The sequence below is a fragment of the Pithys albifrons genome, chromosome 21 (genome assembly GCF_047495875.1).
Source record: "Pithys albifrons albifrons isolate INPA30051 chromosome 21, PitAlb_v1, whole genome shotgun sequence".
In the NCBI taxonomy this organism is placed as follows: Eukaryota; Metazoa; Chordata; class Aves; order Passeriformes; family Thamnophilidae; genus Pithys; species Pithys albifrons.
In genome coordinates, this window is record NC_092478.1 from 11,530,230 (window position 1) to 11,557,125 (window position 26,896).

Below are 26,896 nucleotides of genomic sequence, written 5' to 3' on the forward strand. Positions count from 1 at the left end.
AGGAGCACAAGCCATGGAGGTTGGGGCTGCCTTCGACAGGCAAGGGGTCTCAGGGGGATGAGGGTATTTTCATTTTCTAAGCCAAGACTGAGCCCATCAATGATGGTAGCAGCACCTCTCAGAGAACACACTTCAGAAGAGGGAAAAACCACTGCACAGCAGCAGCCAGGATAGCAGTGTGAGAATCTGTGAGAGACAACCACCCAGACACCAAGGTCAGTGCAGGAAATGGAGGTAGAAAAGCCAGGAAGGAGTAAGGTTGAGCCTTTGAAGTAGAAGTATGAAAAAGGCACTTTTAGATTTCTTATTCCTCATGATCCTGCTCTGTTTCATTGGCAATAATTTCCCAACATGAGTCTGTTGTGCCCATGATGGTAACACATAAGTGAGTAAGTGATGCCCTGTCCTTGTCCCAACTCACCCGCTTTCCTTCTGTTTTTCTCCCATTTTGTTAATAAGTAACAGAGCAGCTTCGGCAGCACCTGACGAAGGTCAAACTGTTCCCCCAACACAGTAACCAAAACAAGAGTCAGTGCTGGTGCTTGCTGGACTGCAGATCCACTGCCACTGACCTTGTTCCCACCAAGCAGCGTGTTTGAGAGTGCCCCCAGCTGCATTAAGCTATTCAACACTTCTATTTAGGGCTGAAGACTTCACTGGCATCTCATTAACACACAGAATTTGCAATTTATTGCACAGCAAGACTGCAACACAACGAGGTATGACACTGCACTAACTCATCCCAGCTCTGCAGCAGGTGCACTGGGAAACAGCTGTGAATGAGAGCAGCTGAGAGCCCAGCATCTACCAGCCCTCCTCAACAGCAAACATCCATGAAGGGAATTGTTTGCAACACCTTTCTTACCACAGTTTTTGTATTTGTTTTCAATGCTTTAATAAGCTTCCTCATGTTAGAAGGGCACAGCTACTCCCATGAGGCTAACAAGACATGCTTGGACAGCACAAATGGCCTGTCACATGTAGAATCAGGTATAAATTAAAGCCAACTAAATGGGAATTCACAGCAGTGAAGGTCTGCCAATTCACAGTAGCTTTCTGGTTGTTCTGCCTCAACCCACCCAGCAACATACCTTATACAGGAACGTCAGTAAAAACTGAGAGATGTATCTCTGTGGGTACTTTGGTTCACCTTTCCTGTATTTTATGCAAAGATCTTCAAGACTTATTTCAAGGTAAAGTTTAATACCCCAAGTTCTAACATGGAATTTCATCTAATGAAGCCAAAATGTGAGTATGTTGTGTGCCCTGGGGTCACAGACACAGTGCCTGACTACAACAGTATTGTTCCTGCAGGTGTGGAGGTGGCTCAGCTGACAGAAATTGTTTCCTATCACATCACATGTAAACCAAAATGCTGAAGTTTAAATGTAGAGTGCAAGACAGAGTGGCTCATGTGAAATTATGCTCCAGAATATTCCTATTACTACCAATTAAGACTTTATAATCACTTTATTTAAAACATATGATCTCGGATTTTGACAAAATACTTTGCACAGTAGAAGTATCCCACACAGAGAGAAAAGACACAACTCTGCCTGATGTTTGGAGTGTTTCACAGGAGACAGTTTCCCATACTTGATGTGAGATTGGGTAAGTGTCTGCAAAGGTACATACACTTGTTGCATCCCCTCACTTTACTACTAAGAAGGTACCAAGGAACGAGGCTCTGCTTCTCACCCACTAAGACTCCTTCCTCTGCTAGGCAATCCTGAAAACCCCAGCCCGCTGCAACTGAGACCCACCTCACCTCTGAAAACAGAAAGAGTGCACGGACTCCCCCCTAGAAAAAAAGTCAAAGACAGTGTTGTGTGATCAGCACAAGGAGACCTAAGTACCTAAGGAGTAGTGAGCACTGCTGACATCCATGCCTGAGCACCAGTTCTGCAGGTAGTTGAGCAGGGACTTTGTTTACAGCCTCGCCACCAGGATGGGCTTCTGTCACCGTCTCTTTGTTCTCCCATAGTAACAGCAGTGCAGATAGCCTGGACTGATCCTTCCCTGCTGTCTTAAATATTTAACATTACTTTCCCCTGCAAACAGGTTCTCACTCTCCCCACGTGTTCCTGGGGTGTTCAGCCTTTAGTGCTGACACAGAAAGCCTGCAACAGCCCACAGGCACAACTCTGCCTCCAGGCCCCCACTCTGCATCCAGCTCTGCATACAGTTTCCACATGGGAAACTGTAGCCCACGCACAGTGCAGATGAAGGTGACAGCTCAGGACAGCTTTGCTGGCCTTCAACAACCAGCACAACCTCTCTTCCACATAAAAAACCCCACACCTTTCCCTTGAGAAATACTTTGACTCTGCTCCACACTGACACCCCAGAGCTGGTGACAGAGAGTGTCCATAAATCGAGGTCCGATGCTGCAGATTTTATCCTGTGCCAGTCTTTCTTCAGGGAGATGTTCTTCATCCTCAGGCACAGAGGGGCTCACCAGCTTGAGCCTGGGCCTCAGATTCTCAGGCAGCTCATCATGAACCACCCAGAGCACTCCTTGCATTTTCACACTCCTTGGGGAAGTGCCTCCTTCCTGCAGCCAGGGCAGAGCATTTCAACAATGCAGAGATGACAACACACTCAGGCACTGCAATGGCTGTCTCTGCTCAATCACTTGGCTTCACAGAATGAATCTTCCTTTCCAAGAAGCTTGTCACCAAGTCCCCCCATCGCCCTGCCACAGTGCTGAGGTCCAGCAGCATTCCTAGGCAAAAGACTTGACCATGCTTACCATATGATCAACTCCACATGCCACATCTACCACCTCACCGGGTACAGTCACCTGGATCAGATACATGAGAATGGGTTAGTTATCAAGCCAGTACTTCACACTTGGTATTTCCCATTTCTCAACCTCCTCCTGCTCAACACACCAGCTGGCTTCACAGGGCCTTGTACCAATGGAAGTGACAACTTCCAAAAAGAACAAGATTGAGCACCAGTCATGCTTGTGCACTGAGCTGTCAAATACTCTTCTGTTTCCTTCACAGAAGCATATAAAGCTTTGGAAGGACAGGAGAGCCAGCTCACTACCAGACCACAGAGACTGTAGCCTCAGCTCATCTGTTCAGCAGCAAAAGCATCATGACTGAAGAGAGAGCATAATCCAGAGAGCAGGAAGAGCACCTGCCCAAGCACTGTAAGGATTTGCCTCTTCTCTCATCAACAAGAACTGGAACAAGGCAAGGCTCAACTCAGCCTAAGGCAGTTTGTGCTTTCATGCTGAGAGAGCAGCTCCTCACTCCTGAAATTACAGCTCCTTCACTTAAAGCTTTCCTCAAATTTGAGGAAAGCAGAGGCTAAAAAAGCAAGTTTTTCCTTAGAGATAAATGAGAGGACAGCTGGCTAGTTCTAGGGCAGGAGGAGGTCACAGAAAAGGATTCTGCCATGTTCCCATAGTCCTGAACAGGAGCTGTTTGTCTGAAGGAGCATAACGTCCAATGTCGACACTCAGGGAATACAGGACATGCCACACTTGGTGAACTCAGAAATCCCACTCAGCCCCAGCAGTGTGATTTTAGGCAAATGCTCCAGAGCTGGTCTGGTTTTATTCATTTATAAAAGGAGGAGAAAACACTACAGAAACATTTACTGCAAGCTCAGACACCTGGACAGAGACTCCAGGGGGGTCCAACTGATTGCCTACCTCCTCTCCCACTTGGCCTTTATGGAGACCAGGTACATCTGTTAGGCTGAGTGCTGAACTCCAGAGCCAAGCACTCTTCTACAGTCACTAAGTCTGGCTCTCAAGAGACATGTGAGAGAACGGAGTGGAACTGGAAGTGCTGTGTAACAGCTATGAAAGCAGTTGAGTAAGGACCTCTTACTGTAACCTTGCAGTCAGTCCAGTGACCCACCAACACAGCTGAAAAGGAAGCCCACCATGTGGACCTGTAGCCACAACAGTCTGACCAGCATGACCAAAATGTTGACCTAATTTAATGAGTAATCAAAGTCAGGCTTACTGAATAACTCTATCCCTGTAATCAGGCTACACAAAGAACCTCTGGAAAACAAAGCCCTTCTACAGTCATCTTAGACTTCCACTTCTTTCAGAATTACTCAACAAAACCACACAGCAGATGATGGTCCTTGTCCCCAAGATAACAAAAACTAGCCAAAGAATATACTCTTGGCCTTAATATCACCATTCTTACCCTCCATGGGAAATACTGGTCTTCCATTCTTCCAGTTCCCAGGCACCCTCTTAGATTCTTGCCCCATACAAACAGTTCTCCTCTGTCTATATAGCAGAAAAAATAACAGAACAGACATTAAAAAGGAATAGTTCTATTTATGATGTTGGCAAATGTGGCTACAGTATTTCTGTGAGTATACAGGGTTATACAAGCAGTATAACAGCCACTAAATTTACCTCAAAGTACAATGGATGTACTTGTGTTTGGGGAAAATGATGCCTAATGAGCAGGACAAGCAACCAGTTCTGTTTCCCTGTTTTACAGCTCTTGCTTAGGAATTTTATTTGAAGAAAGAGTGCAGCAGAAGAAATCCAGGGAATCATTTGTGCTGGAAGCCACTGATCCATATCAACTATCAGCAAAGCAAATCCAATAAGCAAGGCAGTGAGATTTGTCCCAACCCATCACTTGGGGCCTGCTTATTCCACTGCCTGACAGAAGTGACCTTCTAATGACAGGTGGGGAAAAGCAAAAAACTTGTGTTTAACAGTTAATGTTTGGATCAGCCCCACTGCAGAGACAACCAAAACACAATCTATAACGTCTGTACAATTTCATCAGAACACGGTTTCTAATGCTTTCTGAACACTAAGGGGAGCCCTGTTACACATAATCTGCAAGAGACTGACAGTGTCACATGTACTGCTTGCCCCGAAGGACCTGGCACCGGCACTTCCCCACACCACCACCACGCCCCCCTGCCCAGCCCCTCCAACACTCGCTGTGAGTCTCTGCACTGCCACCCTCTGCTGCTCGATGTTAAATGACTTTCAAATTCCAAACCCTTCAAAGGCTGGGAACCAGCATAGGGTGCATAGAGCACAGTATCATATGCTTTCCATATTAACTGCCTGGGTCTGCCCTCCTCAGGCTGTTAACTCAATTGGCCAGAAGTGCCAAGAAACTCTGACATCTAGCTCCATTTAGACTTGGTTTGAGTTTGTTCATTTATCACATATATTCCTGCTGCTGCTAAAGTGCAACCAACTGACTCATTATGTACAGAGAAATAAAAAAACCTTCCAGGTTTCCTATTTGAGAAAAGTTTTTTGCTTTAGACAAATAACACTTTCTTAATTAAAGCATAAGCTGGTGCAGGAGGTGTGCCAGAGGCCATGCTGACACCTGTAACCCTGCGCTGCCCGCCGCTCCAGTGCATCCCAGTGTGCTTTCAGTTTCAAGACAGACGGGTGCTATTTTGGGGGTTGGGGGTTTTTTTGGCTTTTTTTCTTTTTTTCTGCCAATAACACAGCAATGTGACTTCTCCATGACAGCAGGATGAGAAACTTACTTGTAAGTGCTGCAAACTGGCTGAGTCCACAGCGAACGTGAGCAACACGGATGTCCGAATTGAAGTCTGACCACCCAAAAAGGCTGGGTGGGATCATCTCTGGCACTGCTGTCTCTATTAGGTTTGGTCCTTTCCCAAGAATTCCATATCCCCAGACAAAAATATTTCCTTCTTCTGTATTATAATAAGAACACATTCTGTAAGAAAGTCTGTGCTTGCAAAATTCATGCCATGACCAAAAGTTGATCAGAAACAAAGGGATATTTTCCTTTCTACTAAATCAGTCTAAATCCTTTTGATTATTTAAAATCTGTAAACAATGCATTCCAATCCCAATGCCTCAGTTTTTTCCTAAGCTGTGTAAGCAGATCAAGCTTCTCAGGCAAAACTTTCACAGGGAAATAGTGCCAAGACAGTGTGGGCTGGATAAAATACTTCAGCTTACTGACTGATGGGACAGAGGTTGAGGGTTTATCATCACGGCTTTCTCCTTAGAGGCACACCCAAGCTACCAGCAGGCTCATCACTCTGCCTGGCATTCTGCCCTAAGCTGGGTGTCTGGGAAAGTCAGCACTTGGACCGTGGAAAACAGAGTAAGTTTCTATATCAACTAGTTCTGTTTCTTTCACACTAGAAGCTAAAATGTCTGGTCATCACAATGACCCCATTATACATAGGAATGTCTTCCTTGAGATAACCCTTCCTAAAAGTAGCACAATCCCCTCCTCCATTCCTTCACTCAGCAACCCTCCAGCTGTGCTTCTCTGCTGCTGACAATCCAGGGAACAGTCACTAAGAACCTGCTGCAGAGTTTCACTGTTCTCAGAACTCTCCACTTTCTGTCCCATTTATCAAGATTTATAAACATGTCAGATTCACATGGAGTCTGAAGGACTCTTCTTTCTTTCAAGTGTTGCTTTACTTCCTCCCTATATCCACACTCATCATAGGCCACACATGGTTGTGTGTCCAGCAAAGAACAGCCAACAGCAGCCATGCTCTTGCTCTAGTCTGCAGAATTTCTCAAAACAGCACACACTGCAAGCAATGCTCTGCACTAGTGGAAACAACTCCTCTAGTACGTTCTTAAATTACAGGTTTCTCAGTCTCAAAGCTTTCCTCGTAAAAGAGAGTACTTCTCTGTGTCCAGAAATACACATACTTGTTCCATGATGTTACAATCCACCATGGCCTTGCACTAAAGTGGATGATCCTAGACATGAACTGACCTGTTAGCACAGCACTGCCAGTCCCTCCACAGGCAGCCTCCTTTATCTTCCCAATCTTGAATGGCAAATGTCTGGGAACATTGACCTGTATGAGATTGCAGAAGAGTTGTTAGAGACAAGGTGAACTGCAAACCAGACACATATTTAACTTATTCTCTAGTTCTGGTTAGAGCTTGCATACACTGGGTTCCTGATACAACCTTTATTGCCTGAATAACAGTATAAGTGAAAGTCCCCAGAATTAAAAAAAACTACATGAAATTCATGAAGGTGAGGTCAAGCTGGAAAAGGTTACCCACTGGAAAGCTTACATGGAAGGCAACAAGGCTGGGAATGCCTAATGTCTGCATCTATCTCTGGCTCTCCAAGTCAGACACAACAAGGAAGTCAATAGGTGAGCATGTTTGCAAGTTTTCACCATGGACTACATCACTAAAATTTGGTCTGCAGTAGCATTTTTGAACATAATAGGGAAAAATAACCCAATGAAAATTGCACTTCTTTGGTGCAGTCCAACATAACAGAATCATACACAGCTTGACAGATGCAACATGTAATCCCTGATTCCCCAGTTCACTATTCCACAATTTGGACTTCACCTGTATTGTGGCTAAGACTCATTTTTGCCACTCATCCATTTCAGACCCCTCTGACCTCCACTGAGCACCCAGTCAGGAAAACTACACAGTATAACCTGATGACTGTTTTCAGGCCTCATGGATCTCAGTATCTAGCCCTACACTAACAATCCATCAGGAGAGGCATGGCAAACAAAGGTTTCTAAGATTTCACTATTGTAATGCAGTTATCTGCCCTTAGTCTTCTGCCAAGAGTAGCTTGAGCATTAATAAATTCCCTGACACCACTTCCTAAACTAACTGTAAGAAGAGCCCATATGCCTAATGAGCTCAATACTACAATGCCTAATGTGAAGTCAGCACTGTATTTTTGCCCCAAGCAAGTATGGTGCAAAAAAACTTTTATCTGTGAGGCACTGAAATTTGTTGAAGACTCAGTTATAAACCTACAAAGGATATCCACTCGAAATTCTGTATTAGCCAGAAAAAAGACTAATTCCTGTCCTGAAACTCACAAAAGCACCTGAGCTGGGTCTCAATTTGGAGCAAAGTCCATAAAAAATATGGGGTTCTTAGACTAAAAAAGTGGGGTGAGGCAACACAAGCCTTTGCCTATCAAAGCTGGGAAACATCCTGCCCTAGAGCAGTACACACATGTCAGACAGGTTGGTTTTACAAGCATAAGTAAAAGCAGCCTGCTGCTAATAGTGTTAGTTTGTATCAATTTATACTGCTGTCAGAAAGACTCAGAAAAGGAAGAAGTGTGTCATTTTTAACTCTGTGCACAGCAGCTGAACTGAAACATGTAAAAGCACACTCCCAGGCCAACTGACCTGTGTTGTTTCTGTGACAGATGCCAACTGCAAGTATTCTGAATTTCCCCAACCAAAGAGCTCTCCTTCATCTGAAACAGCCAGACAACAGTCCCCATAAGAAGAGACCTGGACAATGTTTACTCCAGCAATGTCACCATGTAGCTTAGTAGGATTACTGGTGATGTTGTAATGTCCAAGACCTGAAAGAATAAAGGTTGAGAGACGATGAAGAATTTTTTTCCAGACACGTAACACCTGCATTGGATTTTGTCATGTCACAAAATCACCCATCCTCCAAAAGACATCTTTCTGTCCACACTGCTTAACTTCAATGGACAGTCTCCACAAACACCACTTTCACTAGCCAAAACCACTTACAACAACTTTACACAATCACACTTGGAAAACAGCCTCATCTCTCTTGTCTGCATGGACCAAAGTGTTTAAAGAACAGTAACCAGGCAGATACCCCAGCAGAGATGAAGTTTCACAAACTGGCTGCATTCTGTCTCCAGCAAAGAGAGCTATGAGTGACAGCATGCTGCAATCAGTTAGACAACAGCAAGGGAAGTGGCAAAAGAGGCTGTGAAGCAAATGTTTTACATGCCCATGCCAAATTGCTGCTTGGAAAAAGAGACCAGAATGTAGATGACAGGAAGATGGGCTACTGTATACTGGCACAAAAAAACCTTCCCTGGGAAGAACACAGCGTTGGGAGCAGCAGAAGGACTAAACACGACTGTGAGGAAGTTCTCTGACAGCAAAAGCCACCTGACAAAGGGCCTGGCCAAAGATCCCACGCTAAGACAGCAGAGGCTCCCAAAGGGCTCAGTTAGTTCAAAAGAGCGAGAAGCAAAACAGAGCCTGAAACAAGAATTAGGAAGGCAAAGCCTACACAAAACTGGGGAGCTAAGCAGCCCACATCACTTCTACACCCTCTCAGAAGCTTTAACCATCAGACAGACTTTCCTCAGACTGCATGACTGGACTGCCAGCGTGGCATCCTAAAGCTACTCCAAAAATGAACTGGATTGTCTCAGTTTGGTTATACAAGAGCACTGAGAACTGCACACAGCTGGAAACATACCAGCCCCTTTCTGTCCACACACACATGACAAATACACATCATAAGCTCTGAATTAGGACAACCTGTGATATTTAAAAATTCCCTGAAAAACAAGCTGAGCTGTGCTCCTACCTGTTTGTCCATCAGCTCCCCATCCACATGCATAGACTGCACCTTTCTTGGTTCTAAACAGACTGTGGTCCTGCCCACACACTACCTGCACACAAACAAAAAGTCACAGCTGGTCAGAAAAGATCACATGTTCAGACTCAGTGTAATGAAGAATTACTGGCAGATAACTGTGCAATGAGCCTCTACAAACACCATCAGTTCAGATTTTGACCATTCTTTCCTGATCAAACGTCTCTACAGACAGAAGACCAAGAATAACAGGATACAACACTGAAAACAGCAGAATTTTTTTGATGGAAAGTGATGCTGCAGTTGATTTGTTCTGAGATCCAAAACAAGGAAAGAAAGCTCATTTAAGCAGTACAATACAATAAAGCAGCAAAGAGTAAATAAGAGCTCTCCTTTCCCAGAGTGCTAACCACATGGCTCTTGATGCCAGCTACAAACTGCTATTGATTCCTTGCCATGTAAGTGCTCTAGGCACACAGCTGTTCTCAAATCCACATTTATGTTGAAGTAGCAATCATGTCTGCCACAAGCTTGGCATGAATTAAGGCCAAGCAAAAAGCCATTCAAAAGTAGACATTAAAAATTAGCCAAAAGGATTTCATCAACAAGTTAAGAGAATAACTATGGATACGAAGCACATAACTGCTGTTATCAGCGTGCAAACAGGTATTAAATATTCAATTCCCTCAAAAAAATAAAATCATGAAGAGTCCAAACAGAAGTTTATAAGCCTAATTCAAAACATTTTTAGGATGTACCATGCCACAGTCTCATCAGGTGGATCTAAATGAATGATGGAACAGGAGTAAGGTTTGCCCATAGACTATGGCTACAGGGTCACAGATATGCTCTGCACTCCCTTGCTCTCCTGAGAATCTGCCCTAGAGAAATGCTGGCTAGTCTAAGTGACCATCTCATAGCTCACTTTTGAAAAGGGAAAGACAACAGTCAAACTAGAACAAATCCCAAGCAATATAAAATTGACAAGGGGAACAAGATATCAAAACAGGAAGAGATGAGGTGTCCAAATGACCTCCCTGTACTGGCAAGCCCAGAACTGGGCAATGTACTCTGAGTGTGGCTTCACCAACAGCGGGCGAAGGGAAGAACCACCTCCCTTGCCCTGCAGGTAACACTCCTCGTACTGCAGCCCAGGGTATCATTTGCCTTCTCTACAGCAAGGGCACACTGCAGGCTCATCATCAACTTGGTGTCCATCGGGAGCACCAAGGCCTTTGCTGCAGAGCTGCCTCCCAGCCAGTCCCTCCCAGCACACAGCAGCGTCTGGGGCTGCTCCTCCCCAGGGGCAGGACTTGGCCCTTCCCCTTGCTGAACTTGCTGAGGTTCATATAGGCCCATTTCTCCAGCCTCTGGATGGCAGCACCACCCTCTTGTTTCTCTGCCACTCAGTTTGTCATCTCCTAACCCGCTGAGGGTACACTCAATGATCCAGATCACTAGTGAAAATGTAAACAGGACTGGACCCAATATTAACCCCCAGGATACACCACTCGTTACTGGCTTCAACTTGGCTTCTTGCACACGACGCACCCTCTGGGCTCGGCTATTCAGCTGGGCTTTCAATCCACCTTCAGAACAGAGTTCAGATGATCCTCTTACCTGCACAACTCTGCTGTCAAACTCATTCAGCTGGTGAATGAGATGGCTTTCACTGGACAACAACCATCCACCAAGAAAAGAAAAGACAACACAGAGGATTTAAGAGGACTGCAACTGAAACCCACTTTATACAAAGGAGATTCTTTTACAGGAAGTTCCACTGCACAATAACGGTACAAAGAAGGAACATGAAATTTTACATTCTCTTACTGAAGTTAACAACTGGCACTTTTTACATATATCCTTTCATGGGAATTGGGGGTAGGAGCAATCCTCCAAGACAGTCCCTAGTCTAGAATAAGCAGACATTTCATAATACTGCAGCACCTACATAAACACTACACTTAACAAGAGATTAACCAAATATCCCAGAGCACAGTATGGTGCTAACATCTCTGTCATTCTTTCACAATACTGGGAATTATGAACAATCCAATGACGGACTTGCAGTACCAAGGCTAACAAAAGCTACCTAATTACAGCTATTTTCTCAGACTCTACAGTCCCAAGTGTTGTGGACCACAGAGAGGGCAATGAACACGATATCTTCTAGGTCCTGCCAGGGAATCAGAACCTTCCACTATGCACTTACTCGCTGCTATCTTACAGAGCATTTTGAGCATATGCTTTGGTGGGGGCCAGAAAAAAACTGTTAAGGAAAAGCACTGCAGACTCAGAGGCAGTTACAGCAGAGATTCAACCAAAGGACACCTTTTTCATAATTAAACAGCATTCCTAACACCCTCAGGAACAGCACTGGGCTCTGCATGTCTGAAGGGAGAAAGTCCAACTACTAACACCGATTACCACAAGCAATCTATGAAGGCTGGATTTTCTCACTGTGCCCTGTGAGGTCTCCTGTCTTTTGCAAATGCAGTCAGCAGAATGCTGGTGCCCAGCCTGGGTTCAAGGCTGCTTGTATGACACCTGCAGCACAAAACTCTGTTCTCAGACTCTTTAATCTTAACTGATATGCTTATACTACCAGACTTTCTGCAGGGTTGCTTTTATCCAATTATGTTCTTAACATTAAGAAAATTCAGGATCTTCAAATTCTCACCTGTAAACTTCATCTTCAACAACCTTCCGGCCGCACTGTCCATAAGAATTGTTTCCCATTGTGAAAACTGAAAATCGATGATAAAATGCATTAGTTTCATTACTGTCCAATCCCCTGAAAGCCTCTTTTCAGGCCAACAAATTATTTTCAAGCCACTCTCAGTTTGAAAGGTGGAACAGAGTAACAGAAAAATGGCACAAGCTTTCTTCAAAGCAAGTCCACTTTAATTCAAGTGATTGAATTCATTTTCATCAACAATACCCAGCGATTTTGTTGAGGGAACAGCAAGGGTACCTGGAGCCCACTGGCTGTTTGTCAGGAATGGGTTAGTTCATCCTGTGTTGTCAAGGAGACTCAGAAACACATCAGCATTCCCACTGGAATGGTAAATCGCCCAACCAACCATCTCACACACTGCAAAGCTGCACTGGATCACTCAGCGCAGGACCAAAGCCAGTGCACCAGAGAATTTCCAAAGAGATGGAGAGACTGTTCACAAACAGGATCTTCTCTATAAAGGGCTATTAATTAATTACTTATTTTTACAAATGTAGCACTCCATGGCTTCAAGGGAAAAGTAACACAGGAGTATTGGCACAGTCATCTAAAGCTGCGTTCAAAACTGTTTGAGTGAACATGACAAATGGGCTGCACTTCAGCCAGGTCTGGGGCTACATAAACAAACCTCATAATGAAAAAGCTCCCAGCACATTTACAGTTTGAGCCAAGCAGAGTCGTATCTCTCCCTTGCAGGTGCAATCCCACAAAGGCCAACAGCTGCCTGTATCCCATTTACAGTGCAGACAGACCACCTGGGGTCAGCTCTAAAGGACAGAGAACAATCTTTTTTCGAGCTTTTAATAAAAGCATAGTCACGCAACCCTTATCACCAGCACAAGCAACATTATACCTCCTTCACTATCTGTCAGGACCAGGGAATGGGCTCTCCCACAGGACACCTGCAAGACTCGAGTCTGTTGCGGCTTCTCCAGTGGCAACGGAATTGGAGACGGTTCCAAGACATATTCATAGCCCCTAGCTTGAAGAGAGAAAAATGTTAAGTCAGCAGCTTCCACAAAGGAAATTTAGCATCTATTTGCTGATCCTGTGGTACATTCACACTTTCACTTCTGCTTTGTTACAACAGCAGATACATTTTAGAAAGCCAAGACTAACCAAGGAGGCTGACAGAAATCTATGGCAGAGAGAAGGTAAAAGCCTTGGCGACGGCTGAAGCCAATAATCACTGCCTAATTAAAACTCTACCATACCCTGAGGCTGAATTAAGGCTTCAGGTGGCAGAAGTGAGAAACTGAGGCTTGCAGCCATATGTTCAACCACTCTGGTGACTAAGGCTCGATTACTAGAGCTTCACACCAAGCACAAACTAAGAACTCTGAAAATGGGGATTTAGGGCTTCATATTTAAAGAACAGTAGATTAAAGGCCTTTTCAGAAAAAAAGGAATGCAAGAAAAACTAGCTAGGCTAGCTCCATAGGGAATAAGTGATCTTATTAAAGAAAATAACATGTTGTACTTGAAAAAGACTTAGTAACTAGAAGAATATGTAATCAGTTAGTTCAATGGGGGAGAAAAAAGAAGAAAAAAAAGAACAGCAAAACATAAATCAGTACTAGGGAAAAGGTTAAGGGGAGATAAAAAGCTTTGATATCAAAGAAAGTTACTGTAAAAAGTTAAATCAAATCCCAGAGGACTCAAAGCAGTCTTCTGCTCACATGCAGCAGTGCTTCAACTGGTTCTCACAACCTTCAATAAAGACAAGAATTAAAAAAACTCTAGAAAATCCTCACACGCCCTTTTGCAGTAAGACACTGGTGGATGTGGACAGGCAGAACAGGATGTTTGTGAATGGCAGGTGCCCATCACGCAATGGAGCAGGAGCTGAAAGGCAGCCAAGTCTCTGTCTGAAGACACATGGAAGTCACAAAGCAAAAAAACCTTTTCCTTCCTCTCTATTCCTTCCAACAGTGCAACACAAGCTACTGGGATCTCTGCTAATCATCACTGATAGCTGAGGGATTTTGGAGCAAAAAGGCAATGAGGTGGCTAAGGAAGAAGACGGTGAGAGTAAAATATTAGTAGTTTAGACAGAACCATCTAAAAGTCAGAGGGTTGCAAATGCCCCTGGAAATGAAGCACCTACAGGGACACAGTGTTGGAACCAGCAGGTAAGGAGGTGAGTTTGCAAAACACTAATGAGCAGCACGTGCCAAAAGAAAAGCTCATCTGCGGGAAGGAAAACAAGAAGCAACAGCAACCCCCTGATCTGCACCACACTTTCTTATCAGGGCTTGAACTGCAAAACTATTTAACCTATTTCTGGATTCTCCGGCAAAAATAATCTCCAGGTCAGATGAAAAGCAAAACACACCTGAGACATCACAATGTACAGAACTAAGACACAGCAAGAGCTGAAACCTGTAAAAGCAGAAGTGAGGAGAGGCTTTTGCAGCCCCTGCATTTTGCCACTGCAGTTTAAGCACACACTTGCTGCGTGCACACACTCCTGGGGACCACCCCTCCAGCCAGCACAGAACAGCACCACTGCAAACCTCAGCAGCCTCCACTGCAGCTGCAACTTCCTTTTGCTTCTCCACAAAGCTTCTGCCCAGATCAGATGCACCCAACCTTAATGCATTACAATCTTACACACTAGAAAGAGAAAAGCTGCTTTCAACATGATGATCCTCAATTGTTTACAGAGGAATGACTTCAAAGACAGCCATTCTATGGTGAAAATTTGTGTTTTCTTCTATTTGCCTTTGGTGAAAGGTGTCAAGATTCTGCACAGAAATCATAAATGGTTTGGGAACCTGGCAGAAGACAGAATGACTGAATAATGTGTTTTTCTTTTGAAATTCAAATTGTTATTAAAATTATAAAAAAACTCCTACAGCTTCAAACACACACACACACAAAAGGAAGCACTGACTGTGTAAAAAGAGCTCTGTGGGAAAGGAATTTAGTTTATAAGTGCAAAGGCAACAGAGGGGAGCAAACTCCCCTGCCAAAATTGTTTCATTAACTAGCCCCCTAAATTGTCTACTATGGAACAACAGCTTCAAAGCCACACCTTAGCCAACATCCACAGTGTGCAGAATAAACAGTTCCATTCCTGCCTGAATGGAACTAAACTCTGTAAGTGCAGTGCATACAAGAGGCACACCTTGACCAATTACAAAGCACAGAACAACACAGTGAAGTTCCAGAAAGATCTCTTCAAAAAACCAAAGCACAGCTGGCACTGCATCAAAGCCTCCTCACATTTTTCACACCTTCAAACTGAAACTTCCTGTACCACAGGTATCCTGCAGTGCTCCGTGCCCATCCTTAGAACACTTCAATGCTTACTTTGATCTCTTCTGCTTCTTTGGAATCCAAGCTGGGAATCCTTGTTGAGTCCCATACCCCACACTTTGGTGATGTCTGTGGTCTTGGAGGCCAGCAGGGTGAAGCCATAACCGCAGGCAGCAGAGGAGATCTTTGAAGACAAACAAACCCCACACCACTGTTAGAAATTGTGGCTTAGAAAAGCAAGTTTCACCCCATGGTATTTGTTGATCAGCATTCATCCTTCATGAAGCTAAATCCATACATGGCCCAAATTCATGGCACGGATGATCTTGGAAAAATTATCAGAAACATTCCTCTGTGATAAGCACAATGGCACAAATTCAAGTCCAAGGTTTTTGCCTTTGAGTTTTGTTTTCACATGCACACATCTGCATGTAATGCATAATTTTTGCATTACTTCGGCCCCATTCAAAAACACAACAGGAAGACCTGTTTGCTGACCTGCATCAGCAAATGAAAAAAAATCAAAGACATTAAAAGAGTAACATTCCCATGTTTTACTCCTTTTGCAAAAAGACCCCACCACAAAAGCTACATGAGGAGCAGCTGAGATCACTTGGTTTGCTCAGCCTGGAGGAGAATAAGGGCAGAGCTCATCGGGATCTGCAGCTCCGGGGGCAGCTCCGAGCTCCGCTCTGTGGGGACCAGGGACAGCACCGAGGGAATGGCTGGAGCTGTGCCAGGGCAGGGTCAGGTTGGATCTCAGGCAAAGGTTCTTCCCCCAGAGGGTGGTGGGCACTGAACAGGCTCCCCAGGGCAGTGGGGCTGCCAGAGCTCCAGGAGCGTTTGGACGATGCTCTGGGGCACAGGGTGGGATTGCTGGGGTGTCTGTGCAGCATCCAGAACTGGAGTCGATGATCCATGTGGGTCGCTTCCAGCTCAAGATATTCCATGAATGCTCTGACCCTCTTTACATTGGGCAGCAAAGCACGATGAGGGAACTACGTAGGCAAAAAATAACACGATTCTCAAGACAAGCTTCCCACTAGTTTGGGTGCAGCCACAGAGCCACTGGAAGCGAGGCCCGTTTTCTCTGGCAAATGCTCTTCACACCCTGGTTGTCTCACGCCTCTGACAAAACTGCAGATATACATTTTCCAAACTGTGTACTGCTACAGTTATACCAATAATCATCCCAAGTAACACCGCTATATCGATAAAACGCAGTGAATCACGACACAGCCTTTAAGCCCGATCCCGGGACGCCGCTCTCGGCCGTGCGGACCCTGAGCAGGCTCCGGGCTCGGGGCTCAGGCGGCCCCGCCCCACCTTCTCCTCCGTCTCCAGGCGGTACGGCGTGGGCTGGATGCGCCGCGGCTTCTTCCAGCCCGCGTCCGGCTTCACGAAGCTGGGCACGCCCAGGGCGCCCGAGTAGCTGAAACCCCAAACGAACACGCGGTCCTTCCGCTTGGCCGCCTTCCCCGCGTACTGGAACACCGGGGCGGCCTCCTCGGCCTCCCGCAGCTGGCGGGTGCTCGGCGGCCTCGCGGTCCCGCGCAGGCCCCTGCGGAGCAGCAGCAGCAGCAGCAGCGGCGGCCGCGCCGCCCTCAGCGCCCTCCGCGGCCCCAGCGCGCCCATCGCCGCCTCAGGCCGCCGCCATCTTGCCGCTCTCTCACCCGCGGCCCCGCGCGGGGTCATCGCCTCGCGCGCACGCGCCCTTCGCTTAAAGGGGCTACGCCGGGGGTGGGCCCTGCAGCGCCCGCACGGCAGCGCAGCCAGAGCGGGCCCGGGGGGAACACGGACCGAAATCCAGACCCAAACCGAGATCAGACGTCAAACCCAGGCCCAAACCTACGCGGAGACCCAGACCCCACGCCAAATCCAGCCCCAGCCCCGCCTGGGGTGGGCATGGCAGCGCTGGCACCCAACCCCAGCCCTACACCCCCTGCGTCCCCGTCCCCACAGCCCGCACCTTGCTTGCCTTTTCAGCGAGCAGAGCCGCCCCTTCCAGCGGGAGCTGCCCCTCCCAGCGGGAGCTGCCGCCCCTCCCAGCGGGACCTGCCGCCCCTCCAGCGGGACCTGCCGCCCCTCCCAGCGGGAGCTGCTGCCCCCTCCAGCGGGACCTGCCGCCCCTCCCGCCCCGCCGCAGCGAGCCCTGCCTGGGGAGCCCCTCGCCCTCGGACGCTGCCGGGCCTGTCAGGACCCACACTGAGCTGTCGAGTCTCCTTTATTGATGAACATCACAAAATCATTCCAAATAAAACAGGTGATGAAAGGGTGTCTGGAGCGGAGGGTGCGGCGGCTGCGCAGCCCCAGCCCCGCCGGGCAGGCCCTGCCGCGGGGCCGCCCCGAGCCGTGTCCGGGCAGGGGCTCGGAAGGTCTCACAGGATCCTGCTGCGGGTGCTCTCGGTGCAGCGGGTCAGGATGACGTCCTTGCTGGGCCGGGGAGGAACTGCAGGCTGGGCCTTGGCCTTGTTCTCCTGGGGCTCATTCCTCTCCCCTGCGAGCAGAGCAGAGGCACGGACGGCTCAGGGCGCTCCACGGCCGCACCCTCGGGAATGGCCACCGGCCCCCGATATGGGGATGGCCACCAAAGCTGCTGCCTCTCCTCCCCGCTGCCTGCAATGGGCTTCCTGTGGGTCAGGCCGGTGGGTGAGCCCACGGTGTGCAGCTGGGAACTCTCCTCAGGGGAGGCCCAGCGTTAGGGCTGCACAAGGAGCTGCTTTCTTGGCAAGGCCAGGGGCACTGCAGGGCGCTGCCAGATCTGAAGGGCCTGCCCCCACGGCAGCGTCTTTCTCATGAACAGAGGCTTTGTACAAGGGGCTGGAGGGACAGGATAAGGAGGAATGGCTTCACAGTGAGAGAGGGCAGGCTTAGATTAAATAGTAGGAAAAAAATCTGGCCTGTGAGGGTGGAGAGGCACTGGCACAAGTTGCCCAAGGAAGCTGTGGCTGCCCTGTGCTTGGAAGCATTCAAAGCCAGGTTGGATGGGACTTGCAAAACCTGGGATAGTGGAAGGTGGGATTTGAACAGGATGTTTTTTAAGGTCCCTTCCTACTGAAACCTATGATTCTTCATGCAACACTTCCCTCTGGGGGCTCTGCTGACTGCTAATGTACATGCAACATGTGTACCGATGCAATGGCAATTATAAGGGCAGCACAGGTGAGGCTGGTGCACAGAGGGAAGGCAGCAGAGGCCCTGAATGCCTCCCTGAATGCCTCCCTCCAGGTCTGGGTTCTACTCTGTCTGACCTATAGCCAGGGGTAAGAAACTTCATTGAAAGAAATGCCTCCCTGCACACACTTTCCCCACAGGAAAAGGGCAGATGGGCACAGTGTGACCTCAATGTGCCATCCTGCTCCAGCTGCCAGCACGAGGGGCACAGGCCACACCTGCAGGATTCCAGTCCCATTGAGACTTACTGATGGCATTGGCCTTGTTCTGGCTCAGGATGTACTTCTTGCTGTTCCTCCTGTAAATCTCCTGGCTGATCTGCTTCCGGCCCTGTTTGTGGATGCTCTGCACATTTCGGATGGTGGATCTGCAGGGAGTGAGAAACAAAACTTACAGTTTCATGCTGGCAACTCTCACACCACACATTTCTTTCCTCGTGCTCCCTGCTCTACTTCACTGAAACCCCAAAGTTTCTGCTTTTGGGTTTTGCCTGGTGGGTGCCTGGTGGGACAGCCATGAGTGAGACACGATGTGTGATGCGTTCAGAGGTAGCTGGATGGTGCTTTGGAAGGAAACTTTGAAGGGTGAACCCTGAACACAAGTCTGCAAAGTAATGATGGGGATGGTGAGGAAGATTGGGCATAAGGCTGGGAGGATTAGATGGTCATGAGGTTTGTCCAGGGAAGCCCCAAAAGTGATCTATAGCTCTTTGATGAATGCACCTATCCTGGCTGTAAAACTGAGGTCCCTGGGGTAGGGTTTGGCAGGCTCTCCAATGCCCAAGGACCAGATGCAGGGGAATGGAGTGTGGGGCATGTGTCAGTGTGCACCTGGATGTGTGCTGTTGAACTCACAGCAGAGAAACTACCAAGAGAAGTTAAAGGCTGAGCAGCATGGTGCTGCTACAGGGGAACCCACAGCATCAGGACCATCCCCAGGCCCACAGATGGACATCACCGCTTTGCCTTCACCACCATGGCAGGAGTGAAGTGGCTTCTTAAGTCCACCCCATGGCACTGTCCTCCTGCTCTTCTCAAGGCATCGTGCCTGTCTACCTTCAGCCCCTTCCTGGTCTGAGCACACATCCCATGTCACAGCAAAGCTCTTGCCTACAACAGCAGGGCTCAGCCTGGGTGCCAGCGCCAGCACTGCAGGGGCAGCAGTCACCATGGTGGGGGGACAAGCCACTGTTCTTGGAACAGGCCACCTCACCTCTCCCCAGGGTATCAGCAAGCATCACTGCACTCAAATAGGTAGATCTGGATCACTTTACACTGTCCCACATTCAATCCATGCTCCATCAGAAGCGGATTTGGAGAGATTTTAGAGCAGGGCTGATACGTTTTCTTGCAGGGAAGAAAAGACAGCTGCAACTTCTGCCCTTCCTAGGCATTTGCTTCATATCAGAATTAATGAGTTGATATTGCTTTTTATCTTTTTAATCAAAATAAAATCCCTTCCATTAGCTCAAGTCCTCCCATCAGATTAGGCCATTTGGCAGCTTTGTTTACTCAAATCTCTCCTTGCTTCTCAAAGATTCAGTGCATGCACTTAGAAAATAAGAAAATGGCCAATTTGAAAATTAAAGGAGATTAGCCCAGAAAAGAAAATTTGCAGGACAAGGAGAAATGCCCTCGGCTGGAGGACCTGTGGGAGCAAGGATCATGCAGCCTGGCATCAGCAATGCTAGGGTGCCTCTGGGAGTTGGGGAGAGCTGCTTTTGTGCAGCCCTGGTCTGTCTGCTCTGCTCACATCTCTCCAGGCAGTTCCTCATCAACAGGGCAAGCAGGGGACACCACAACCCACTGTCTGGTTTAATTTCATCTCACTCAAGGAAGAGCTTTAGCTGTCCTCCCCCACCACCCAAGGCTACTCCCACCTCCGTGGAGGAGCGCTCCGGTTCCTCAGCTCACTCTTCATGGAGGTGTTCACCTCCCCAGCTTTTTGCAGGTACATGGAGGGGTAATAACCCGTGGTTTCATCCTTCCTGCAGTGCAACACAAAGCAACATCACTTGCAATCATGGCTCTGTAACTGCCTCCCCAGTCCAGGAGAGAGACTTGATGATCCATGAGGGTGGTCACAGAATCCCAGGTGGTTTGGGTTGGAAGGGACTTTAAAGACCATCTTGGTCCAAGCCCCTGCCATGGGCAGGGACAGAGAAGGTTGCCCCAAGCGTGTCCAACCTGGCCTTGAACACCTCCAACTGAGGATATCCCATGATTCATGGTTCAGCCTGTCTCCTATGGGTATCATGTGGGTTATCTCCCATCCTTGCAGGTGGGATGAAAGTTGAGATTTTGCAAAGCAAAATGGGCCAGAGCAATTAAAGGCAAAGTAACAGATAATTCTTTTTTTTTCCATCTGCCTCCTTCTTGGGTGTTTCTGAAGTCCCCAGCAGAGGAATCTCCAGCTGCAACATTTAGTATTTGGCAGAGAACAGACTCTGAGAAGCAGCCCTGCAAAAGGAAGTGCTGGGCAGTGGCACCAAACAGCCCACAGCTTCCACAGCCCTGATGTGGATAACCACAGGTGCATCCCTTCCCTCTGCCTGAATCCTGTTTGCCTGACATGTTTTTGGCATCTCTCACCTGATGACCCACCAGCCATCAAGGAGCTTGTGGATGACTTCAATGGTATCACCCTCCTTGAGGGTCAGCTCGTCCTCCTCCACAGCTGTGTAGCTTTTCTGGACCACATAGGACTCACCTGCACACAAAATGGGGATGGCAGGTCATGCACTACCATCTGAGGGATAGGGCTCAACCTCCCTGGCTGCTGAGGAGAGAAGGCACCAGAACATTTACCCTACATTTTAGGCAAGACCCAGCATGCTTCACGTTTATATTCGGACTTTCTCCAGCCTTGTCAGTGCCCGTGACTCATCCCAGCCACTCAGTCATGTCTCCAGAAGAAAGTTGTGTGCAAGAAGTGGAAGCACAACTACCTCTGCTAGAAAGTGTGTTCAGAACTGGGTTGATGAAATGAGGCAAAAGGAAGTGTTGTGCTAATAAAGCCTGTTGCAGTGTTGTAAAACTCATAAAGCTGAAGCCTGGTAAGCAATCAGCATGACCCTGTGGGACCCCCCCTCTGCTCTGTGCAGTGAGGCCCTGCTCCTCACGGCCGGGTGACACGAGGGCCCCGCGCTCCTCCACTATCCCAGCACTTCAGCATTCACCCAGCCAGCTCAGCACAGCCACTGCATGAGATGAGCACCTGTGAGCAGCCAAAACATGTGTCTAATGCTGAGTGGCAGGTCATGGGAAGCTCCCAAGGTTGACAGTGAGGCACGAAGCCACGAGATTTGTCCCTCCTGGCAGTTCCTCCAGCAGCATCTCCCTGCCCCGAGATCCTGCTCAGTGTGGATTTCCCAGCCTTGCAGTGAGCCATCCCAGTGGGGAGCTGCAGTGGGCTGTGTATTGATGCACACCCTAGGCACCCCAGCATTTTACCAGCATAGTTGGGCTCCTGCTCTTCAGACTCATCAGGACCATCCATTGGCTCCAGATAGGCAGCAGGCACCCAGCCCCGTTTATTCTTCAACTGGCAAAACCACCAGCCTGCAAGGAAAGCGGTCATGGAGAAGAGCAGGAAATACTGTGGGGGCACCATGGGGGCACTGGCACCGAGTCTGTCCCGGATGGGCGAGGTGCAGGCATCCTCATGTCCTGGACTGAAGGGACAGTGCTGGGGCTGGTCTCTCTTGGCACAGTGCAACCAGAGAGCTTTACCAGTTCATCCTGTTCCTGAGGCACACCAAGAGGTTGCACTGTCTTCTAGAATTGCCCCTCACCCTTCAGCTCATGCACTGTCACAACTAACTCACATACTGCATTTGGACTGAAGATGCAAGGGCAGTTCTCATCTCTGCTGAAATGGTGACAGGGAGGGGGCTGGTCCTCAGGGGCTCTTCAGAGGGCTGGACACATACCATTCTCACTCTTCTCCACGACATCCACCATGTCCCCAGCTTTTAGAGCCATCTCAGATGTGGAGCTCTTCTCGTAGTCAGCGATGGCTCGGTAGGTTTGCAGGACAATGGGGCCCGTGATGTCTGCATGAGGGAAGTGAGAGATGTTCCCTCTCCCAGCCCCCAGCACAGAAACACCCTGTTTCAAGTAGTCCAGAAACAGCCCCAGGACAGCCCAAAGTGCTCTCCCAGCCTCTTCCATTCCCAAACGAGCTGGATCTCTGGACAGTGACTCATTCTCCTTGAGGCTTTGGCTTCCCCCCAACTGCAGCTCTGGCTCAAAGACTGTGCTCTTGGTGAGGGCACCTGCTGTGGGATGGCAGTCCCTCTGCCAGGTGGGCTTTACTGCTACCGAGACAGCTGCTTGCACCTGCCTGAGACCTCTTACCTGTGGGGTTTCTCTTGGAATCCTTTGGCAGGAGGAAGACCTCAGGCTTCTTGTTCCTAGACATTTCAGAGCAAAGGCAGCTTAATGCCAACCACCCCTATTGATCAGCAGCCATGTCCTCCCTGTAGGCTATGCCAGCACGCACAGGCAAGGGAAGCAGGATTTGCCCCAAACTGGCAGGCATCTGGACTCACAAGCTGTCTGTGACAGGGTTCATGTCATCATGACGGACCTTGAAGAAGGTGACCACATGCAGGCACCGAGAGATCTTGTGGGGCAGGTTGACCAGCGTGTGGCAGTACTCAGCCAGTGTCCCCTGCCTGTTTTCAGTCGAGCGCTGCCCATCAAACCACTTTGGGGCTGGGGGAGAGGGACAAGAGCTCAGAAAAAGCAGACAGAGAGCCTTATTTTTAATACTTTCCCAAGGAGGCTGCTCTAAATCATTAATTTTGCCTTGCAAACAAGCAGGTCTGGCCCCAGGGTGCTGCATGGCTACATGATGCTGCCCATAATGTGGAGCTCTGGGGGAGCATAGCTCGTGCAAGCCCAGAAAAGATATGGTTTGACCCCATTTCAGTTTCAGGATAATTGCCACATATGTGTTCAAACTAAGCCCAGCTTCTGGACCACAAACACAGCAGCTGCACTGGGGCACCAGGAAGGGCTCAGGGGACAAGCCTGTGGCCAGAAGAGACATACTTATTCCCCTGTCCCACTGGCCATGATGCTTTTGACCCCAGAGCTCCAAAATGCCACTGGCAGCTCCAGCCCCAGCAATGCTGAACTGCATGACAGGGGGTGCATGTGTGTGGTCGGTGGCACTCCCATGGCCCCCAGCAGTCTGACACCTGCCTGGTCCCCAGTGCTCTCAGTTCCCCAAACAGAACAAGGATGCTTTGAACAGCCCCAGCATTGTGGCAGAAGCACATGGGAACAGGCCCAGCATGGCGGTATCAGTTTAGCCCCAACGGAGACCCCCCAGACATGACACTCACACTACTGCACAGTGCAGGCTTATTCCTGTTCAAGAGGTATCAACCACAATCTGCACTTCGTTCTCAGGCTCTCTCCTGCCTCCTTTAATGCAGGAAATTAAATAAAACAGGGAAGTTTGCTGACTTGCACCTTGCCTGGGGACAAAGCGTCAGCTGTTTGGATCAGGAGTTCATTCCCTGTCATTCAAGACATACTGCATGGCTTACAAAGTATCTGTGTTGCCATAGGGGCATTAAACCACCCCCAGTAATGGTATCAAAAAGGAGGGCTTGGCTTAGCTCGGCCTTGCCAAACCAGATGCTTTGCACCAGACAAGGGGTCACAGCTGATGCTATGGGACATGCCTCTGGGATGCTCAGCCTTTGGAGAGGAAGGATGGGGTCTGTGGGGCTGCTCAGTGTTGGAAGGAACCGCTGCCACTGCTCAGACCTTTCCAGGGTTTAGATTTCAGGCCTGGTGGACAGGAATGATCACACCACGGCAGCCAGCACAGCTTGACCAACCAGGGTATTTCCTAACCAGCTGCAATTTCTGTATCACCCCAGTGCTTGCCCCTCACCTGGCAAGTGTGGGATGATCCGGTTCTCTATGTTGATGTCCCCGGATTCAATAGGGAACATCTCCTTCAGCGTTTTCTGCAGAGCAGAGCCAGGCATGGCATGAGGATGGCACCAGGGGAACCCCCTGTGACACCCACCCCCTGCCCGCAGCTTGCCTCCCTTTCAGGCGCTGGCCCCGCTGCCACGAGCATGGGCTGGCTGGATCCCACACCTCAGCACTGGGAGAAACCTACCCAGTGACAGAGCCTCGTTGGCTTCCACCTTCAAGGGGCAAAAGAGATTGCAGGACTGGACACAGAAGCCTCTTTTGAGCCAGGTTTGCTCTGGGGCAATTTCAGATGGAATTCACCCTCCTCTCTTCCCCACCCTGAGCCCTGGTGTGCTGGGCCAGGGGACAGTGCCTGTCCCGGGAGGACTCACGTGGAACTCGTATATCTCAGTAAACCTGCGGTAGATGACCTTTTCGGAGAGGTCGTTCCACTTCACCAGGAACATGTAGACCTGAAGGGCAAAGCAGAAGTTGCAGCTCTGCAGACGGGTGGGACCCCACACTGTGTTGTGTCTGGGGAGCCCCATGGATGTTTTTGTGTCAGAAAATCTGAATGTTTTCCTTCTCCCACCCTAGTGCAAATAGCTCTGCCCTGTCAGTGAGCAAACTGGGCAGTAGGGAAGGTTGGCACGGACAGAGAGGGGAGATGGAAACGTGTATGGGTGCCAAACAAGGAGGAAAAAGCCCTTTTCAAGCCTGTGAAGTAACCAACTGCTTGCAAAGGAGGTGCCCAAAATCTCGTGTTTCAGGACATTTTAGTCTCTTGTTGCCTCCAGCTCATGCCATCAACTATCACCCTTCCCAAAAGGATGCTCTTAGGCCATAGATCACATTTATCTCAGGAAATTTGCTGGACAGGCTTTTTACCCCGGCTAGTCCTCGCTCCTTGCTTGCCAGAAGGTCGCTGTGTACTCACATAGTGCTGGCTGGGGAAAAACCTTTTCTCGTAGCCCAGCAGCTCGATGTGCCGGATGAAGGCGTCCCCCATTGCAGCTCCTGCCGCGGCGTCCCGCTCCGGACCTGCTCCTGCCTCCCGGGGGTCCTGGTGCCCTCCCTGCGCTCACACGGCTCTGCCTCGCCGTGAAATCGCGGGGGAAGCGGAACTCGCGCTGCAATCGCTCCGTAATGGTTTGCCCGCTGTGGTTTGTATTGAGTCAGTGTTTCCCATGGCGAGTTCCTAGCCCAGCACACCCCTTCCGGTGGGTCCAAGGAGAGGGAGGAGGTGGGCTGGGAGAGCTCGGGGATATCCTGGAAGCACCTCTGGAATCAGAGGACAGTGAAGGGCGAGGGCCAGGGTGGCTGCGCTGGTACCCAAGGGTTGGCTCTGACTGCTTGTGCTGCCCCGATGATTCTGGGTGCTGCATCAGAGGCTCAGAGACGGACAGGTGCCTTAGCAATGCCAGAGGAGCTTTTTTACCCTCTCTAGCTGAGCTCGAAGAGCTGGACGAAGCATGTAGCATTCCCTGAGCCCAGGGATGGCAGCACCGTCCTCTGTATGGCTGGGAAGAGCAGGTGGGAAAGCTGAGGCACAGCTCAGGCAGGATGGCGCAGCCACGGGCTGTGTGCAAGAGCTCCTGCCCTTGCATCGCCTTTTCCTTTGAGTTACCTGCGGCTTCCCTAAAATCTGCCACCAAAAGACTCCCTTGAGCAGCCCCCGAGGACCTGAGCCGGCCCCAACGCTGCTCAACGCCTTACCCGAACGCAGGGCTGACTCGGAGGGGACTCCAGGCACTGGGAAACGGCAGCGTGGGCTGGAGACAGACCCTTCCCTCCCGCCCGGGCAGCAAGGAGTCCCTTGCTAAGCCCCTCTGATATGCACCGTCTGCATCCATCTCCTCCTTCTCCCTCTTCAGCCCTGAGCAGAAAGACCTGAATGTATATGAGACCTCCGAGGATCAATCCTCCACTGCTTGCAGGCAAAGGTGCATCCAGGAGTACTTTTGTTCCCACCGAGGACACCCTGGATTACAGCGCTGCCCAGGGTTAGGCAGCTCTGTCAGGGGACAGAGCCGGGACCCGCTCTCCACAGGATGCTCGGCGGGACGCAGCTCCAGCCAGCCGTGAGCCCTCAGCCCCATCCCTGACTCCCGGCGCTCCATCCCTTCCGCGTACCCTGCCCGGGTGCAGCTCTGTCCCCAGAGAGCCAGCGCGTTTCTGTGAGCTGAGCGTCAGAGCGAACCCAGCCCCACGCTCAGCCGGGAGCAGAGGTGCTTTGAGCAATGAGGCAGCAGCCCTGTCCCCTGATCCTGGCAGGCAACAGCTCCAAACCATGGCCGAACTGACAGGGGCCCTCCTCACTGACCAGCAGCAGCAAACTCTGGCACAGTACCAGCCCCATGCCCTTGTTAGCTGTAAAGAAAAAAGCTTGCTTTGGCTGCATTAAAAACATCAACTACTAATCCTAACTTTCCCCTGACTCTT

General features: G+C 49.3%; 2 protein-coding genes and 1 long non-coding RNA gene across 8 annotated transcripts; 1 reads left to right on the forward strand and 2 right to left on the reverse strand.

Annotated features, from left to right (window-relative positions):
* Positions 1 to 1,451: 1,451 nt before the first annotated feature.
* On the reverse strand, positions 1,452 to 17,028 carry RCC1L (RCC1 like). The gene is made up of 12 exons (XM_071574987.1): positions 16,665 to 17,028; positions 15,393 to 15,522; positions 12,931 to 13,059; positions 12,021 to 12,087; positions 10,961 to 11,012; positions 9,332 to 9,416; positions 8,152 to 8,333; positions 6,741 to 6,825; positions 5,512 to 5,685; positions 4,179 to 4,264; positions 2,753 to 2,803; positions 1,452 to 2,554 (listed from the first exon to the last, which is right to left on the reverse strand). Exons 1-12 carry the CDS (start codon positions 16,971 to 16,973, stop codon positions 2,258 to 2,260), a joined length of 1,647 nt encoding a protein of 548 aa, XP_071431088.1. The 5' UTR covers positions 16,974 to 17,028; the 3' UTR covers positions 1,452 to 2,257.
* Positions 17,029 to 17,424: 396 nt separating this feature from the next.
* On the forward strand, positions 17,425 to 21,556 carry LOC139681608 (uncharacterized). Its single transcript, XR_011699539.1, has 2 exons — positions 17,425 to 17,753; positions 20,904 to 21,556. It is a non-coding gene; the product is annotated as an uncharacterized lncRNA (long non-coding RNA).
* NCF1 (neutrophil cytosolic factor 1) lies at positions 17,551 to 26,856 on the reverse strand. Of its 6 annotated transcripts, none has more exons than XM_071575098.1 (12): positions 26,588 to 26,856; positions 25,392 to 26,330; positions 24,847 to 24,927; positions 24,426 to 24,501; positions 23,065 to 23,230; positions 22,871 to 22,926; positions 22,444 to 22,566; positions 21,965 to 22,072; positions 21,104 to 21,221; positions 20,392 to 20,499; positions 18,761 to 18,879; positions 17,551 to 17,835 (listed from the first exon to the last, which is right to left on the reverse strand). In XM_071575098.1, the coding sequence occupies exons 2-12, from the start codon at positions 25,461 to 25,463 to the stop codon at positions 17,717 to 17,719; spliced, it is 1,146 nt and encodes a 381-aa protein (XP_071431199.1). In that variant the 5' UTR covers positions 25,464 to 26,330; positions 26,588 to 26,856; the 3' UTR covers positions 17,551 to 17,716. The 6 variants fall into 6 exon arrangements, with proteins under 6 accessions (XP_071431199.1, XP_071431200.1, XP_071431201.1 ...); XM_071575099.1 differs by lacking the exon at positions 26,588 to 26,856 and having other exon boundaries at positions 25,392 to 25,612; positions 26,171 to 26,180; XM_071575100.1 differs by having other exon boundaries at positions 24,886 to 24,927; positions 25,392 to 26,598.
* Between the last annotated feature and the right edge of the window lie 40 nt (positions 26,857 to 26,896).

What these genes read in the sequence shown, in the direction of transcription:
- RCC1L (XM_071574987.1), bottom strand. Translation starts at nt 16,973, where the DNA reads ATGGGCGCGCTGGGGCCGCGGAGGGCGCTGAGGGCGGCGCGGCCGCCG. An exon ending in GGGAGCTGATGGACAAACAG is followed by an intron (nt 8,334 to 9,331) that starts GTAGGAGCACAG and finishes TTATTCTTTCAG; the next exon opens with GTCTTGGACATTACAACATC. An exon ending in CATGTGGAGTTGATCATATG is followed by an intron (nt 2,555 to 2,752) that starts GTAAGCATGGTC and finishes CCCTGGCTGCAG; the next exon opens with GAAGGAGGCACTTCCCCAAG.
- NCF1 (XM_071575098.1), bottom strand. Translation starts at nt 25,463, where the DNA reads ATGGGGGACGCCTTCATCCGGCACATCGAGCTGCTGGGCTACGAGAAA. An exon ending in TTCCAAGAGAAACCCCACAG is followed by an intron (nt 22,567 to 22,870) that starts GTAAGAGGTCTC and finishes TCCCTCATGCAG; the next exon opens with ACATCACGGGCCCCATTGTC. An exon ending in CGTGGAGAAGAGTGAGAATG is followed by an intron (nt 22,073 to 22,443) that starts GTATGTGTCCAG and finishes CTTTCCTTGCAG; the next exon opens with GCTGGTGGTTTTGCCAGTTG.